Source organism: Oratosquilla oratoria, chromosome 25 (genome assembly GCF_046742065.1).
Source record: "Oratosquilla oratoria isolate Oo_2021 chromosome 25, ASM4674206v1, whole genome shotgun sequence".
NCBI classification, from domain to species: Eukaryota; Metazoa; Arthropoda; class Malacostraca; order Stomatopoda; family Squillidae; genus Oratosquilla; species Oratosquilla oratoria.
In genome coordinates this window covers 9,920,467-9,937,076 of record NC_134801.1, presented here as the reverse complement: position 1 = coordinate 9,937,076, position 16,610 = coordinate 9,920,467, and the positions used below count along the sequence as shown (strand labels likewise).

Below are 16,610 nucleotides of genomic sequence, written 5' to 3'. Positions count from 1 at the left end.
GTGGCAGAATGAAAAAGAATATGTGGATAAACCTAAGGGTTGCATTTAACCATAAGAAAAATGTGCTGAAAACATTAATAACCCTGGCCTGCAGATCTTGTCTAGAATGTGTTGCACTGTTCTTGAACCCATTTCTAAGATATTTAATAGTTGGAGGTCCAAAGAGCTGTCGTGAGATGAGTTACAAACCAACTAAGGTTGTTGTGCATATAAAAACTAGAGATACTAGAGATCAATCAGACCCCAGGTCACTCTTGCAGGAAATTCATGGCTCTCGCTCTCAGGTAACCAGCAACAGCTACCATAGTGGCCCACAAATCACTTAAGGAAAAGATACTGTATTGTTTCCAGGGAAAGGTTATTGTAGAGCAGGGCAGTAAAATATGGGTGTTCAATATTTTTTTGTGTGGTAATTGTATTGGGGCAGATTGCATCTCTAGGTAGGCCTGTTGGGTGGTGACCTGAACACAGATATAATAGTGTGGTTCTTGTGGTGGGAGTGATTTCTCTGTTAGGCTGATGGCTGGGTTAGGTTGTTGAGTTAGGGAGTTTAGTGATTGGTCTGTGGCTGTTTTTATTTGTTCATTTACATATATATTTTTAAGTTTATGTTAGGAGGTAAGGGGGTGGTGAGGTCTCTTGCATAGAACTGTGTCTGTCAAAACTTTTTCATGTGCTATTCTATAAGATTTTCATGTTTACTGTAGATGTTCTGTCAAGGCTGTGTTGGTATATCTTATTTTTATTCTCAAAGTTTTGTATTGTGTAGTTTTGACTTTGCTACCTCCTTTGTAAAGGAAGAAAGCCCTTGCTATATAGATATGTATTTATATATATGCTGACATGCACATAACCCAAAACCCACTTCCTCCTTAAAAGGGAGGTGTCCAGATCAAAATGCACACCCATATTATTTACAAATTAAATGCATTGAACCACCCCTCCCCATCTTAACACAGAAATGAAATGTCACTTTGTCACTTACCACACTTCTTGGGTCAAAAGTAATACAGTGAGACTGAGTTTACACAGCAGCACCTGACAACTGGAGCTAATTATTCCTACCACTTCACCATATTGTAACCTCCCCTACTCATCCACTTAAGTATAAAAACTGAATTTATGTTTTCATGGATGTTTTATAAATCATCTTACAAGTATGATCTTAATTCTAGTGTGCTGTACTTGTGGGTTACCCTGGATCTGGAAAGAGTTTTTTTGCTGCAACCTGTTTAGCAAGTTCTGGATATATTGTGGCTAACAGAGACACACTTGGTTCATGGCAGAAATGTGTGGGAATAATGAACAAAGCTCTCAAGGTAAGATATAACCTCCAGGATTTGTTAATTAGAGAACATATGGCTACTAGTTAATCTACTACAAAAACAATACCCTTACTGGGGTAATGAATTCATGCTATCATGAAGTATCATAACATGTAGTCAATGCTTAATGGAATGTATTGAGATACCCATATGGAATGGAATCCGATATCATTTGTCTGTTGGAGTAAAATCTTTACTCGGGAATGATGCTACTTTTGCACAACTGCCCCTCATTTATGCTGCTCCTCTGAAACTCTTTTACCATTCCTATGACTATGCATCTTCATATTCCCTGTGTTATGGGGGCTATGTAAGTCATAAAGGTGACAAAATGGGAGTCAACGATGTGATGAGGGACTGCTCATTGTATATTCATCCTGTGAGAAGTGAAGGCATAAGAGGGTCTAGGAGAACTGACCAGAACCCTGATATTTGGATCATTACATGTGTGTGGTTTTGGTACTGATGAGAATAAAAAGGAAGAGATAATATGTGTGTGAGAAGGAAGAGTGTTAGCATTAAGTCAAACTAAGCTGAAAGGAAGGGGCAATTTTAAGTTAGGAAGTGTGGTTGGGAAAGTGTTGGGAGTGATAAAGGGGCAAGAGAAGGAAGGAATGACTCTGTTAGTAAATGATGAGATGGGAAAGTGTGTGGAGGAATGGAGGGAAGTATCTCTAACATTAATGTGGGTGAGGGTGAAACTGGAAGATGCTGGTTATTTGTAAGTGCTTATGGGCTTGGTAGTGAAAAAAGTGAAGAGGAAAGGGAGGCTTTTTGGATAGATTTGAATGAGTGGTTAGAGAGTTTTGGGATGAATGTGAATTTAGTGGTGTTGGAGGATCTCAGTGCTAGAGTAGGGGATGAGACAAAAGATGAAGTAATAGGAAATTTTGAGGTGCCAGGTGAAAATTGTAGTTAAGAGTTGTCAGAGATGAGTCTAGAAAGGGAGTTGATGATAGCAAGCAAAGTGTTTAAGGAGGGAGCCAAGCATAAATATACATGGGAAAGGGTGGTTGATAGAGTATTAACCACTTCACTACGGGACTTAAATCTCGCGGGCAGCAGCCAATGCCAGCCGTACGACGTGTCATAATAATACTCGCATCGTAAAATATAGTCACCGCTTATATCAATCGTTCTCTCACCCGCGAATTTTGAAAACCACAGAGAATGGGATTCAGGGCACATTTGGGAGAATGTAAAAACACAGGGGTGACTACAATAAATATAATCAAGACGCCGATATGGCAGCGTCGCGAATCCACTTGCTCCTCATGACGCCTACGTGTGCGGCACCGTATGGAAGGGGTTAAGCTCTTTGATATAATGACGCCTACATATGCTTCATGAAGCACAAGTGGGTATACGAGGATGCCAGTGTCAGCATATTCATACTGTTTATTTTGTAGTTGTAGCTGAGTAACCCCTGAATCCTGTGAACTGCTTTGATCATGTTTTCTGTGTTTAATATTACTTAGAGTGAAAGAGAACAAGTAATAAGGTACAGCAGCCACTTCATATTTTATATTGCAAGTAGAGAAGAAAAGGTAAAAGGTGCAGATGGAGAGATGATAATGGAAGAGAAGGCAGTAAGGGGAAGATGGGCAGAATATTTTAGGGAGTTGCTAAATGTGAAGGAGGATAGGGAAGGAAAGGTAGTTGCAGTGGGAAATGCTAAGAAAATGACCGTGATGAGTGAGGAAAATGGAGTAGAAATAAGGAAGGATGAGGTGAAGGCAGTTGTTAAGATGATGAAAGTAGGTAAGGCACCTGGTCTGGATAGATGCCATGCAGAATGTCTAAAAAAAGGAGGTACAGTGATGGTGGACTGGTTGGTGAGGTTATTTATTGTTTGCTGGAGAGAGGGTAGAGTGCCGGAGGACTGGAGGAGTGCCTGTATAGTTCCATTTTACAAGGGAATAAGGGACAAGTGCGAGTGTAGTAGTTTCAGAGGGATTAGCTTGTTAAGTGTAGTTGGGCAGGCTTATGGGAGGATCTTGATAGAGAGGATTAGGAGAGGAACAGAGGGAGTAATTGGTGAGGAACAGTGTGGATGTAGAACGGGTAGAGGTTGTGTAGATCAGATTTTTGTGGTAAGACAGATATGTGAGAAAGCTATAGGAAAGGGGAAGGATGTTTTTTTGGCTTTTATGTATCTGGAAAAGGCTTACGACAGGGTAGACAGAAAGGCACTGTGGGAGGTTTTGCGGATATATGGGATAGGAGGAAAGCTTCTAGGAGCTGTCAAGAGTTTTTACAAGAGTAGTAGAGCATGTGTCAGGATTAGAAATGGAGAGAGTGAGTGGTTCGAGGTAAAGGTGGGACTTGGTCAAGGATGCGTTATGTCGCCCTGGCTGTTCAACTTGTACATGGATGGGGTGGTGTGAGAGGTAAATGCAAGGGTGGTGGGTCAGGGATTGGAGATGGTTAAAGAAAATGAAGAAAAGTGGGAGGTGAGCCAGCTGTTGTTTGTGGACGACACTGCGCTTGTGGCAGGATCGGAGGAGGGATTGAGGAAGTTGGTGACAGAGTTTGGGAGAGTGTGTGAAAGAAGAAACCTGAAGATAAATGTGGGTAAAAGTAAGGTGATGAGATGTACAAGGGGTGAGAGTGGCAGCAGACTGGAAGTGAGCATAAGGGGAGAACGACTGGAGGAAGTTGATATTTTTAGATACTTGGGTGCAAATGTGGCAGGAAAAGGTGGAGTGGAGGTGGAGGTAGAATGTAGATTGAGAGAAGCGAGTAAATGCCTTGGTAGATTAAAAAGGTTAATGAGGAATAGACATCTGGGAATGGATGCTAAGAGGAGACTGTATGAAGGAGTGATTGTGCCAGCAGCACTGTATGGGGCAGAAACATGGAACATAAGAGAGGAGTTTGAATGTGTTTGAGATGAGGTGTCTGTGAAGTATGATGGGGGTTACTAGGCTAGAGTGAGAAATGAGGAGGTGAGGAGGAGAACGGGTGGAAAGGGAGTTGGGAGATAGGGTTGATGAAAGAATATTAGGATGGTTTGGACACATGGAAAGAATGAGTGAAGAAAGACTAGTAAAAGAGGTATGGAAGGCAGATGTGGAGGGAGTGAAGATGAGGGGACGTCCTAGGATGAGATAGATGGATGGGGTGAAGGGAGCTTTGGGGAAGAGGGGAATGTATGTTGAGGAAGGACGGGAGAGGACAGAAGACGGGTGAATGGAGAATGGTTGTATATGGATGATGTTGTGATGCATGAGGTGGAATGGGGGGGGGGGGTGAAGTAGTATGTGTGAGCAAAATTTGACACAGCCCGAAGGGATTTCTCCCCGTCTTCTCCTTTTATGCATGGGGGGACGGAGAGGGGAGGTCGCCGATTTAATGAAGTGGCCTTGGTGTGGATGTGCTGTGACTGGCGACACTGCCTCTGGCCCAGGGTAGTGGATAAGGTGCAGGGATGACCTGTCATCCAGGAGGTGCTAAGATAAGAGGGAGGGTGGAGGGGAGTGGAGTGTATTCAGGGATGAAATGGGTGGGAATGATTTCATGCCTTTTTCTTTGGCTACCTCCCTTGAAAGGAGGAAAAGGGCTTGGTATATGTATGTAGTGTGATGCATCATACATTAGGCATCCAATGCTGCATGCGAGAATTTGACTCGTATTGAAGAGGTTAACCTCTTCAGTATGGGCCTTAAATCTTGTGGGCAGCAGCCAATGCCAGCCGTACGACGTGTCGTAATAATACTCGCACCATAAAATATAGTCACCGCTTATATCGATCATTCTCTCTTTCACCCGTGAATTTTGAAAACCATAGAGAATGTGATTAAGGGCAGTTTATAGAGAATGTCAAAACACAGGGGCGACTACAATAAATATAATCAAGACGCCGATATGGCAGCCTCGCATATCCACTTGCTCCTCATGACGCCTACGTATGCGGCACCGTATGGAAGGGGTTAATGGACTATGCAGTGGCATTCATAAGAAAGATAGGAGTTCTGGATGTTCATGTTTTCAAGGGAGACAGCATTGTATGGGGCAGAAACATGGAACATGAGAGAGGAAGAGAGGAGTTTGAATGTGTTTGAGATGAGGTGCCTGAGAAGTATGATAGGGGCTACTATGCTGGATAGAGTGAGAAATGAGAAGATGAGGAGGAGAGCAAGGGTGGAAAGGGAGTTGGGAGATAGGGTTGATGAAAGAGTATTGGGATTATTTGGACATATGGAAAGAATGAGTGAAGAAAGATTAGTAAAAGAGGTGTGGAAGGCAGAGGTGGAAGGAGTGAACATGAGGGGGCGACCTAGGATGAGATGGATGGATGTGGTTAAAGGGGCATTGGGAAAGGGGTGAGGGAGTATGTTTGAAAAATAAATTGATGCAGCTCAAAGGGATTTCTCCCCATATTCTCCATTTCTTGCAACATTGGTTCTGACCCAGGGCAGTGGATGAGATGCAGGGATGACCCGTCATCCAGAAGGAGCCAAGATAAGAGGGACGGAAGGGGGTGGATGGGAGTGGAGTATGTGGAGAAAGAATGGGTGGGAGTGTTTTTTATGCCTTTGTTTTTTTGGTTACCTCCCTTGTATGAGGGAAAAAAGCATTTGGTATATTTATGTATCTATATAATGAATATTGTTTGGTCTACATGTTGATAAAGATTCTTTATTCCAATATCAGCACTAATAAGAAAAATAGTGGAGGTTACAAAGATGGATAGAGTGAGAAATGAGGAAGTGATGTGGAGAGCAGGGATGAAAATAGACCTGGCAGATAGGGTTCATTAAAGTATGCTGGGGTGGTTTGGGCATATGGAAAGATTGAATAATGAAGGACTTGCAGAATCAGTGTGGAAAGCAGAGGTGGAGTGGGTGAACTTGAGAGGAAGACTCAAAATGGTATGGATGGATGGGATGAAAGAGGCCTTTAATAAAAGGGGAAAGTCTGTTGAGCAGGAAAGGGAGAGTGTAAGAGTCAGTAGGGAGGGATTGTGAATGTATGTTCTTCGCAGCAGTTTTTGTGTTTGTGTGTGTGTGTATTTACCTAGTTGTATTTTACAGGATGAGAGCTATGCTTGTAGTGACCTGTTTTCGTATCTCTCCGCATCCAGTTTATTCTTAAAATCGTGTATAGTTTTGACATTCACTGTTTCTCTGTTCAGTTTGTTCCAGACATCAATCACTCTATGTGGGAAGCTATTCTTTTTCAGGTCTCTTCTATAAATGTCCTTTAGATTCTTTTCATGTCCTCTTGTTTCTCTTGTGTCCCACTTTAATGAGTTATCTCTAAGATTTCCATCCCTTTCATGATTCTGTAAATGGTCAATAAATTTTTTCTTTCTCTCGGTTCCAGTGTTGACAGATGTAGTTTCTCCAATCGTTGTTCATATAGTTTCTCCAATCTTTGTGTATTTACCTAGTTGTATTTTAAGGGACTAGAGCTATGCTTGTTTTGACCCATTTTTGTATCTCCACATCCAGTTTGCTTTTGAATTCGTGTATAGTTCTGGCATTAACTGTTTCACTGTTCAATTTGTTACAGACGTCAATTACTCTGTGTGGGAAACTGTTCTTTTTCAGATCTCTTCTGTAGCTGTCTTACTTTAGTTTCTTTGCGTGTCCTCTTGTTTCCCTTTGGTCCCATTTTAATAGATCATCTCTATCAAGAACTTCCATTCCTTTCATAATTCTGAAAATGGTCAACAAATTTCCTCTCTCCCTTCTCTGCTCTAACATTGTCAGTTGTAAATTCTCCAATCATTGTATGTCAAATTTGATAGTGTAGTTGCCAACTTAGTTGCTGCTCTTTGGATTTTTTCTAATTTAGTTGTGTTTTTCTTTGTGCTAGGTGCCCACATTGATATAGCATATTCTAGTTTTGGTCTTATCAATGTAACAATTAATTTTTTAACCATCTCTTCATCCATGTAGTCGAATGTCACCTTCATTGATCTTATGCTACATTTCTTACATACATACATACATACATACTCCATTCCCATACTTAATGTAGTTCATCTTTTAACGATCTCCAATCTTCTGTTTTCACTCTTGAGCAATTTAGCATCATCAGCAAAAAAATTCACGTAACAATTCACTCCTTTGTCCATATCATTTATGTATATGGCAAGGAGTGATTGTACCAACAGCACTGTATGGGGCAGAAACATGGAACATAAGAGAAGAAGAGAGAAGGAGTTTGAATGTGTTTGAGATGAGGTGTCTGAGAAGTATGATGGGGGTTACTAGGCTAGATAGAGTGAGAAATGAGGAGGTGAGGAGGAGAACAGGGGGGGAAAAGGAGATGGGAGATAGGGTTGATGAAAGAATATTAGGATGGTTTGGACACATGGAAAGAATGAGTGAAGAAAGACTAGTAAAAGAGGTGTGGAAGGCAAATGTGGAGGGAGTGAACATGAGGGGACGTCCTAGGATGAGGTGGATGGATGGGGTGAAGGGGGCTTTGGGGAAGAGGGGAATGTCTGTTGAGGAAGGACGAGAGAAGACAGAAGACAGGGGTGAATGGAGAATGGTTGTATATGGATGATGTTGTGATAGCATGAGGTGGAATGGGCGGGTGGATGGGGGGTGAGGTAGTATGTGTGAGCAAAATTTGACGCAGCCCGAAGGGATTTCTCCCCGTCCTCTCATTTTATGCAATGGGGGATGGAGAGAGGGGGTTGCCGATTTAATGAAGCGGCCTTGCTGTGGATGTGCGGTGTCTTACGACACTGCTTCTGACCCAGGGCAGTGGACAAGGTGCAGGGATGACCCGTCATTCAGGAGGTGCTAAGATAAGAGGGAGGGTGGAGGGGTGTGGAGTGTATTCAGGGATGGAATGGGTGGGAATGATTTTATGCCTTTTTCTTTTTGGCTACCCCCCTTGTAAGGGGGAAAAACCCTTGGTATATGTATGTATGTATATGGCAAACTTTAAGGGAGCCAAAACAGCCTTGAGGGATGCCACTTTTTACTTCCTATTTCGAGTTTTTATCTCTAAGTACCACTCTCATCTTTATTCCATTTAGAAAGTCTGTGTGTGTGTGTGTGCAAGTTGTAAAGAGGGGAAGGTTACCAGATAATGAAGCAGTGGGAGTAAACCAGCTTTGGCATTTGGTCTGTGCTGTGGAACTAGTGTGACCTGAAGTACAAAACGCATCCACATGAAAATATATTCACATTCAGGGGCCGTATACACAAAACTTGTTAGCACTAACAAATAGCTGTTAAGGGTAACAAATTCCTGTTAAGGCTAACATTTAGCTGTTAAGCACTAACAGTGGATACAGAAAACTTGTTAGGGCCTTAAAAGTACTGTTAAGATAAAAGTGCTGAGGAGGACTATTAAGCTCTTAACAAGTTCCTGTTAGTAGAGAAGATGGCGGAGCAACAACTAAAAAGATGACTGCGAGTTTATCGACAGCGACGGGACATATTTAACGAGTACAATGACGAACTCATCAAACGCTTCAGAATGAACCGTGCTGGTATAATAAAAATGGCTGATTTAGTGAGGGACAAACTTCAATCCCGAACAGAACGGAATCGACCACTGAGTCCTGAGACGAAGGTGGCAATTACCCTATGATATTTAGCCACAGGTAAAATGCAGCAGTGACAAATTTGGGACCTCGCAAGCATCAATCAGCCGTGTCATTACTCAAACAATTGATGCACTATCAGAACCAGATATTGTAACTCGGTTTGTAAAATTCCTATTGACTCGCCAAGAAGTGCAAGTAAAACAAGCAGAGTTCATGGAAGACTGTAGGTTTTCCGGTGTTGTGGGTACTATAGATGGCACAAACATTAGAATTGGGGCTCCAAGTGTCGATGAACATTTATATGTAAACAGAAAACAATACCATGCCTCCCTCTTATACTTGTGGTTTAAACTTGGCTTGAATCGCCCATTTATAATGATTTTTTCTCCATAATCACGTTGATCAAAAGGAGTGTTTCCTCTTGTGACCAGTTTGGCTTCCTTTTCTTTTTCTGTGTTTCTTCTGCCATGTCTATGTCCTCTGAAATAATTGTTGAGTCTTGTCGGAAGATTTGTCTGTGGCACGGCCGCCTGTACAATGCGCCTTCGTCCAAAAATATCTGTCGTTGGTTAATAAGTACTTCTAAAAACCCATACATACGATATCTATGTGCTATCATGATACTTTATTAATAAATTCTGAACAACTGCATTAATAACACTGTTTTATGTGTGCAATTTTTGATAATACGTCCATTTACATGTTCATAAGCTGCTAACTTCAGCGCTGTTTAGCGGTACTTGACAAACAACTGTTTGCTAGCTAACAGTTGTTAGTTAAGCATTGGTGTATAACTTTTAGTGGTTTTCTGTTAGCTAGCAGAGATTGTTAAGGCTAACAAAAAAGTTTTGTGTATACGGCCCCAGATCACTAAGCAAGGTCTCTAAGGCAGACCAACAAACTCAATACTTCATCATCAAACCTTCCCTCTAAGACATGAGCCCCATTGAAAAGTCCCTCTCAAGAGAAAAACCACACAACACCATTTAACATTAAAACCATACCCACACAAAATAAGCCTGGCCACAGATTCAAACAGCCCTACATGCAACTACCACATAGAAGATATAAAGCACCTCATTCTACAATGCCCCACACTATCCTCAGATAAAAAGATAATGTTTCTTCCCTGAGTGACCTATGAGCCAACCTGATGGCCATTGCAGGTCACCTGAAAACTGGATTTTCTGCAAGAGAAACCTGGGGCAGTGGACAGACTGACCTATTAAATGGTACCCAAAGGGAGGATTGGAAGAATTCTGGATATTAATTTTTCAGAGGAGAAAGCAGGGGACTGTCAGATAAATTTTTGGTAGAAGGGAAATTGAGAATAGAGGAAAAGTGGAGAAAGAAAAAATGGAGGGAGGTAGACAGATGCTGAGGGTAAACAAGTTGAATGAGAAGGAAAAAGAGAGAGAATGCCAGGAGAAACTTAGAGAAGTGAGAGAGAGAGGGAAAGTAAGAGTAGAGGAAGAATGGGTGTGTTTCAAGGAGAAAGTGATAAAGTGCACAAAGACTATTTGGGATAAGGAGGATGGTAGGGAAGAGAGAGGGGGTGAGTGGTGATATTGAAGAAATGGAGGCAGTTAAAGAAAAGCTAACATAAGGATTGGTTGAAAGGGAGAACAAAGGTAAGCTTATGAAAGGTACAAGAAGAGAGGAGCAGACCTCAAGGTGAAGGAGACAAAGAAGAAGGCAGATGTAAAATGAGGTAGGAGTTTGTCAGAGAATTTTAAAGAGAAAAAATATGTTTTGGGAGGAAGTGAAGAGCATGATATGGGGTGAGTTATGTAGAGAAGACAAAATAAAGGGTGTAGATGGACATATCTTGAAGGGGCCAGCATCTTGTCTTCTTATCTTGTTTCTTTGACCTTATGATACCCTCAATTCTGCCCATTCCCTTTAGTGATCTGAACTCCACAATCATATCATCTCCTCTTCATTATTGTTTTAAATGATGGGAGGATGAAGCTTCCAATCTTTCCCTATCTGAAGTGTCTCTTTTGCTTTGACTATGCCACCTTGTCCCTCCATGAATGTCACTTCCTGCAAGTGAGAGAGCTAAATATGGAAGAAGAAAATCCTAGCCCTCTATCATTCCCAGTTTTACTATTTTCTGATAAACTGAGATTGTTGAAAATTAATATAATACATCATAGATAGTAGTGTCCTGTAAGGAAATGTAATTGTTTTATATGTGCGAGCCAGGTCCTTATCTGAAAATCCGTAATTTGACTAGTAATACATCACAAGATGTTAAGATAGTTATAACAAGTGAAAATATTGCTCCCAAAGGATGGAGAAAATGTGGTGATTGACAACACAAACCCTGATGCCGAGTCTCGGAAACGATACATTGAAGCTGCTGAAAAACTTAAAATTCCCATTAGATGTTTTGTATTTAAGTGCTCCAAGGAACAAGCTCAGCACAACAATAAGGTGAGACATTATATATCTTATGTTTAGTGTATGTGTGAGATAGAAGTATATTCTGATAGTTACTAATAAAAATGTTTATGTCTATTGTCACCATAACTTGTTTCAGTGATGCCTTTTTTTTTTTTTTTCTGCAGTACTTTTGTGATATATACAGTAACAAAAATAGTATTTAAAGGGTAATATATATATAAAGGGTAATTATATATACAGTAACAAAAATAATATTTAAAGGGTGTGGAGTGTATTCAGGGATGGAACGGGTGGGAATAATTTTATGCCTTTTCCTTTTTGGCTACTTCCCTTGTAAGGGGGAAAAAGCCTTGGTATATGTATGTATGTATGTAATATATACTGTATATATTTATATAAAGTCCGACTTGCATCCAGATCGTCTTACGACCTGTCTGTCGGAACTGAACTCGGTCGTAAGTCGACGACTACCTGTATAGATGCAAAGAAGGGAGGAGGGAATAGGGAAGGGTTGTGTATAGATATTTTATGCACTCTGAAGGTATTTCTCCCTGTCTTCTCTATTTTCTACATGAGGAGATGGAGAGAGGGGGTTGCCTATTAAAGGTCAGATATCAAGACTTCCGTAACTTTTTGTATTTACAGTTTAATGTACATAAAAAAGCATACTGACAGTATTCTATATAATTCCACCATCTACATCTTATCAAATTTGGCAAAAACAGTTGTTTGTCTTCATCTCATTGCGTCGTCTGCTATTCGAAACAACCCGCCCGTGCGCTTCGGGAACGTTCGGGGAATTCCGCGTTCGTGACGTCACAGTTGCCAAACAATACTGTTATTCTGAGAGTGCATTGTATCGCTTTTGCATTGTCAGTCGTGTGTCGTCTCTTGAGTGTGTCAATTTTTTTTTTTTTTATTGTCACAAAATTGTGATAATAATGGTGTACTGCATTGCTGCAGGCTGCAACAATGGTAGTGGAAGTGGGAGGAGTTTCTTTCAATTTCCTACGGAGCCAGCCCGACGATCGGAATGGATAGAAAGGTGAACAGAGCAGGCAAAAGACCGGGCAAACTGTGGGAGCCTTCGAAGTTTTCAGAACTTTGCTCTGACCACTTCGAAGAGGAATGCTTTGAAATGAATCTAGCGTTATCGATTGGATTTATGGAGAAGACCAGGAGACATCTAAAACCTGATGCCGTGCCCTCAATTTTTGCAGCTACTACAAAGCATTCCATGCCGAAACCAAAAAAGAAAAGTAGGAGGTCAGCGTTTGATAAATGCCGGAGGCTTGAGGTACCGTAGGCAGTTTACTTTTTCTGACTCCATGCATCATGTGCATGCGTTAGGCTTAGGCCTATGCGTATGTCAGAGAGGGCTTGTTATAAATTCCATGGACATGCAGGATGGCCTATATAGGCCTAGTAGGCCTAGTGAATTAAACTGGCCCTGAAGCCATGGACCGGAGAAGTGACGGCGCCAGGGGGGGGGGGGCTTTAGCCCCCCCCAAAAAGTGGCCAGCCCCCCCAACTGAAATGAGCAAATTGAAAATTTAAAACACTCCTTGAAATAATTTTATTAAGTGGAATTTTTTAATTGCCAGGGCTAAAGATTTGTCACATCAGTGCTAGCCCTACCATTAACCCCCTCCCCTTCTGAAATGAGGATAATATATGTGTATTATCATATTACTATTAGCCCCCCCAAAATTTGCTCAGCCCCCCCCTTAGCCTCCCCAACTAAAAATTCCTGGTGCCGCCGCTGGACCGGAGGTATAAAATATTGCAGATACCTACAAAAGACACACTAAATCAGATGTAGTGTCTGAAAGACAATCGCGAACACGGTTTAATCATTGAAGCACTGACTAGGTTGTGTACAGCAGCAGTATTGCCATCACATAAACATGATAAAGAGTCAACAGACTAGTACATGGTACATGACTTTGTAATCAAACTAACAGTGATTTCATAAGTCCACATTGCTTCCTGATATTTATATCACATTCTTTGCATTCACATCAAACTTGGGGATATTTGAAACCACAGTATGTATAGTCCTCACTTTCCCACTGTGCATGAATTCGTGAGACTGCACAAGATGGCAAAACTTTTCTGTTTTTTTTTTTTTTTTTTTTTTTTTTACCAAGGATGTGGTAAATCCATCTGGTGAAGTGCCGGTAAGCAATATATCTGTATAGCCTGAAAGAAACAACTGCATAAATATTGATAGTCATTTTATGATGTTTTTCCTTGTACATATTTTTATTTTTATGCACTTTACTGTGTTTAGTAAAATAGAAAATACACAGTTGACAGTACTTATTAAAAGATTATTTGGCTTCATTTTATTTACATGTATTCATTCATTCATTCCAGTATTTTAAATGAATAATCTCGATCTTGCAGGAAGAAATGGCCACAAGGCAATTCATATAATTTAATTTTCCCCCCATGCTTGGAATTTTAGAGAGAGACTGACAAATGATCGTCGACATAAAAACAAAGGACCCCATCCCATGCTTGCAATGATAGCCTAAATAAGGTAGGAATAATGCACTGAATTTCATACCAGTTGGTATTCCCAATCCTATGAGAGTGGTCAGATCTTTTGCATTTGCGTCTAGGAGGGGTGGTAGGCCCATCTTGATTCTCGGCACCGTCTAAATCAACGTCGCCGTCGAATTCCGTCTCCTCCCCTGTGGTCTCGGGTTCTGAATCTGACAAATCGCTTTCCCCTTCTTCTTCGCTATTTTGTTCACCACTTTCTTCATCTTCACTTGCACTGTATTCCGACGAAGAAACGGGCTGTCCTATTATCAGTTCGAACTGGTAAGGCTTTACAATGCGATGTTCGGCGATATCAAACTCCTCTTCCTCTTCTTCTTCCACCATACATACTATCCTTCCGAATTGGAATGCACAATGGGCCATTTTTGCGAACAAATTTGGATTAAAAACGAACATGAAGATGAATAACTCGATTGGAATGACTGAGCTGAACTACAGCGTGTGTTTCTTTGTCCGATTGTTTGGCAACTTTGACGTCACCGCCGGTTCACCTAGCGGCGATTACTGGTACTAATTACTAATCGACTAGAACATCTAGACTTCGGAAAAGTGGTATGTGAGGCGCAATTAAAAGTGAATTTTCTGGATAAATTCTTCTGTAACAGGTAAAATTTTTATATGTATGCTTTTAAGAAGTACTTTTTCGAGCAATACGATGATTTTTAGCGAATGGTATATCTGTTGATATCTGACCTTTAAGTGAAGCAGCCTTGCTGTGGATGTGCTGTCTTGCTGCATAGCTTCTGACCCAAGGTGGGTGGGAGACTAGGATGACCCATCATCCATGAGGAGCTAAGATGAGAGGAAGGAAGGAGTGTTGGATGGAAGTGAGCACATGCATTTTGACTAGGCTACCTTCCATATAAGGGGGAAAAAGCACTTAGTATATAGATAGACATTCAGCGGTGATCTCAAGGAACCAAAAGTGATAGGCTTACTCAGAAACAAGATGTACATTCTTGGGTTATTGTATCAAATTACCTTCCTAGACCTTTTGATACATAAACATATATTTTTAGTTCAACTACATTGTCCATCTGATTCTCTTAGACACAAAACAAGAAAGCCATCAGGGATTTCTGTGTTTAAAGACTGATTACATACATACATATACCAAGGCTTTTTCCCCCTTACAAGGGAGGTAGCCAAAAAGGAAAAGGCCTAAAATCATTCCCACCCATTCCATCCCTGAATACACTCCACACTCCTCCACCCTCCCTCCCATCTTAGCACCTCCTGGATGACGGGTCATCCCTGCACCTTGTCCACTGCCCTGGGTCAGAAGCAGTGTCGCAAGACACAGCACATCCACAGCAAGGCCGCTTCATTAAATCGGCGACCCCCCCTCTCCGTCTCCCCATTGCATAAAAGGAGAAGACAGTGAGAAATCCCTTCGGTCTGCGTCAAAATTTGCTCACACATACTACCTCGCCCCCCACCTTTTACATTCCACCTCATGCAATCACAACATCATCCATATACAACCATTCTCCATTCACCCCTGTCTTCTGTCCTCTCCCGTCCTTCCTCAACAGACATTCCCCTCTTCCCCAAAGCCCCCTTCACCCCATCCATCCACCTCATCCCATCCATCCACCTCATCCTAGAACGTCCCCTCATGTTCACTTCCTCCACATCTGCCTTCAGTACCTCTTTTACTAATCTTTCTTCACTCATTTTTTCCATGTGTCCAAACCATCCTAATATTCTTTCATCAACCCTATCTCCCAGCTCCCTTTCCACCCCTGTTCTCCTCACCTCCTCATTTCTCACTCTATCTAGCCTAGTAACCCCCATCATGCTTCACAGACACCTCATGTCAAACACATTCAAACTCCTTCTCTCTTCCTCTCTTATGTTCCATGTTTCTGCCCCATACAGTGACCTCATGTCAAACACATTCAAACTCCTTCTCTCTTCCTCTCTTATGTTCCATGTTTCTGCCCCATACAGTGCTGTTGGCACAATCACTCCTTCATACAGTCTCCTCTTAGCATCCATTCCCAAATGTCTGTTCCTCATTACACTCTTTAATCCACCAAGGCATTTACTTCTCTCAATCTACATTCTACCTCCACCTTCACTCCACCTTCTCCTGCCACATTTACACCCAAGTATCTAAAACTATCCACTTCCTCCAGTCGCTCTCCCTTAATGCTCACTTCCAGACTACTGCCACTTTCACCCCTTTTACATCTCATCACCTTACTTTTACCCACATTTATCTTTAGCTTTCTTCTATCACATACTCTCCCAAACTCTGCCACCAACTTCCTCAGTCCCTCCTCCTATCCTGCCACAAGCGCAGTGTCATCCACAAACAACAGCTGGCTCACCTCCCACTTTTCTCCATTTTCTTTAACCATCTCCAATCCCTTACCCACTACCCTTGCATTTACCTCTCGCACCACCCCATCCATGTATAAGTTGAACAGCCAGGGCGACATAACGCATCCTTGACAAAGTCCCACCTTTACCTCGAACCACTCACTCTCTCCATTTCCAATCCTGACACAAGCTCTACTACTCTCATAAAAACTCTTGACAGCTCCCAGAAGCTTATGATAGGGTAGACAGGCACTGTGGGAGGAAGACTGATTAGTTTTGGATTTTCTTTGATATCTGTACTTTGTTGTGGGTGCTTAACTGAACATTATTTAATCCAAGTTTTTGTTAATTTTCCAGTTCAGAGAACTGAGTGGATCAGAGCACTCAAAAGTTAATGATATGATCTACAACATGTACAAGTAAGTTTAATTTTTATGTATTGTTAACAAACGTACTAG

General features: G+C 41.5%; 1 protein-coding gene across 4 annotated transcripts in view; it reads left to right on the top strand.

The window, feature by feature from the left end:
• The window catches only part of PNKP (Polynucleotide kinase 3'-phosphatase), an 88,911-nt gene that overhangs the window by 58,312 nt on the left and 13,989 nt on the right, over positions 1-16,610 (top strand). For all 4 annotated transcript variants that reach the window (XM_076208355.1, XM_076208357.1, XM_076208356.1 and 1 more), the window contains 3 exons: positions 1,176-1,319; positions 11,140-11,283; positions 16,510-16,571. In XM_076208355.1, coding sequence (XP_076064470.1) covers positions 1,176-1,319; positions 11,140-11,283; positions 16,510-16,571 — 350 coding nt within the window. The remainder of the gene's footprint in view (positions 1-1,175; positions 1,320-11,139; positions 11,284-16,509; positions 16,572-16,610) is intronic.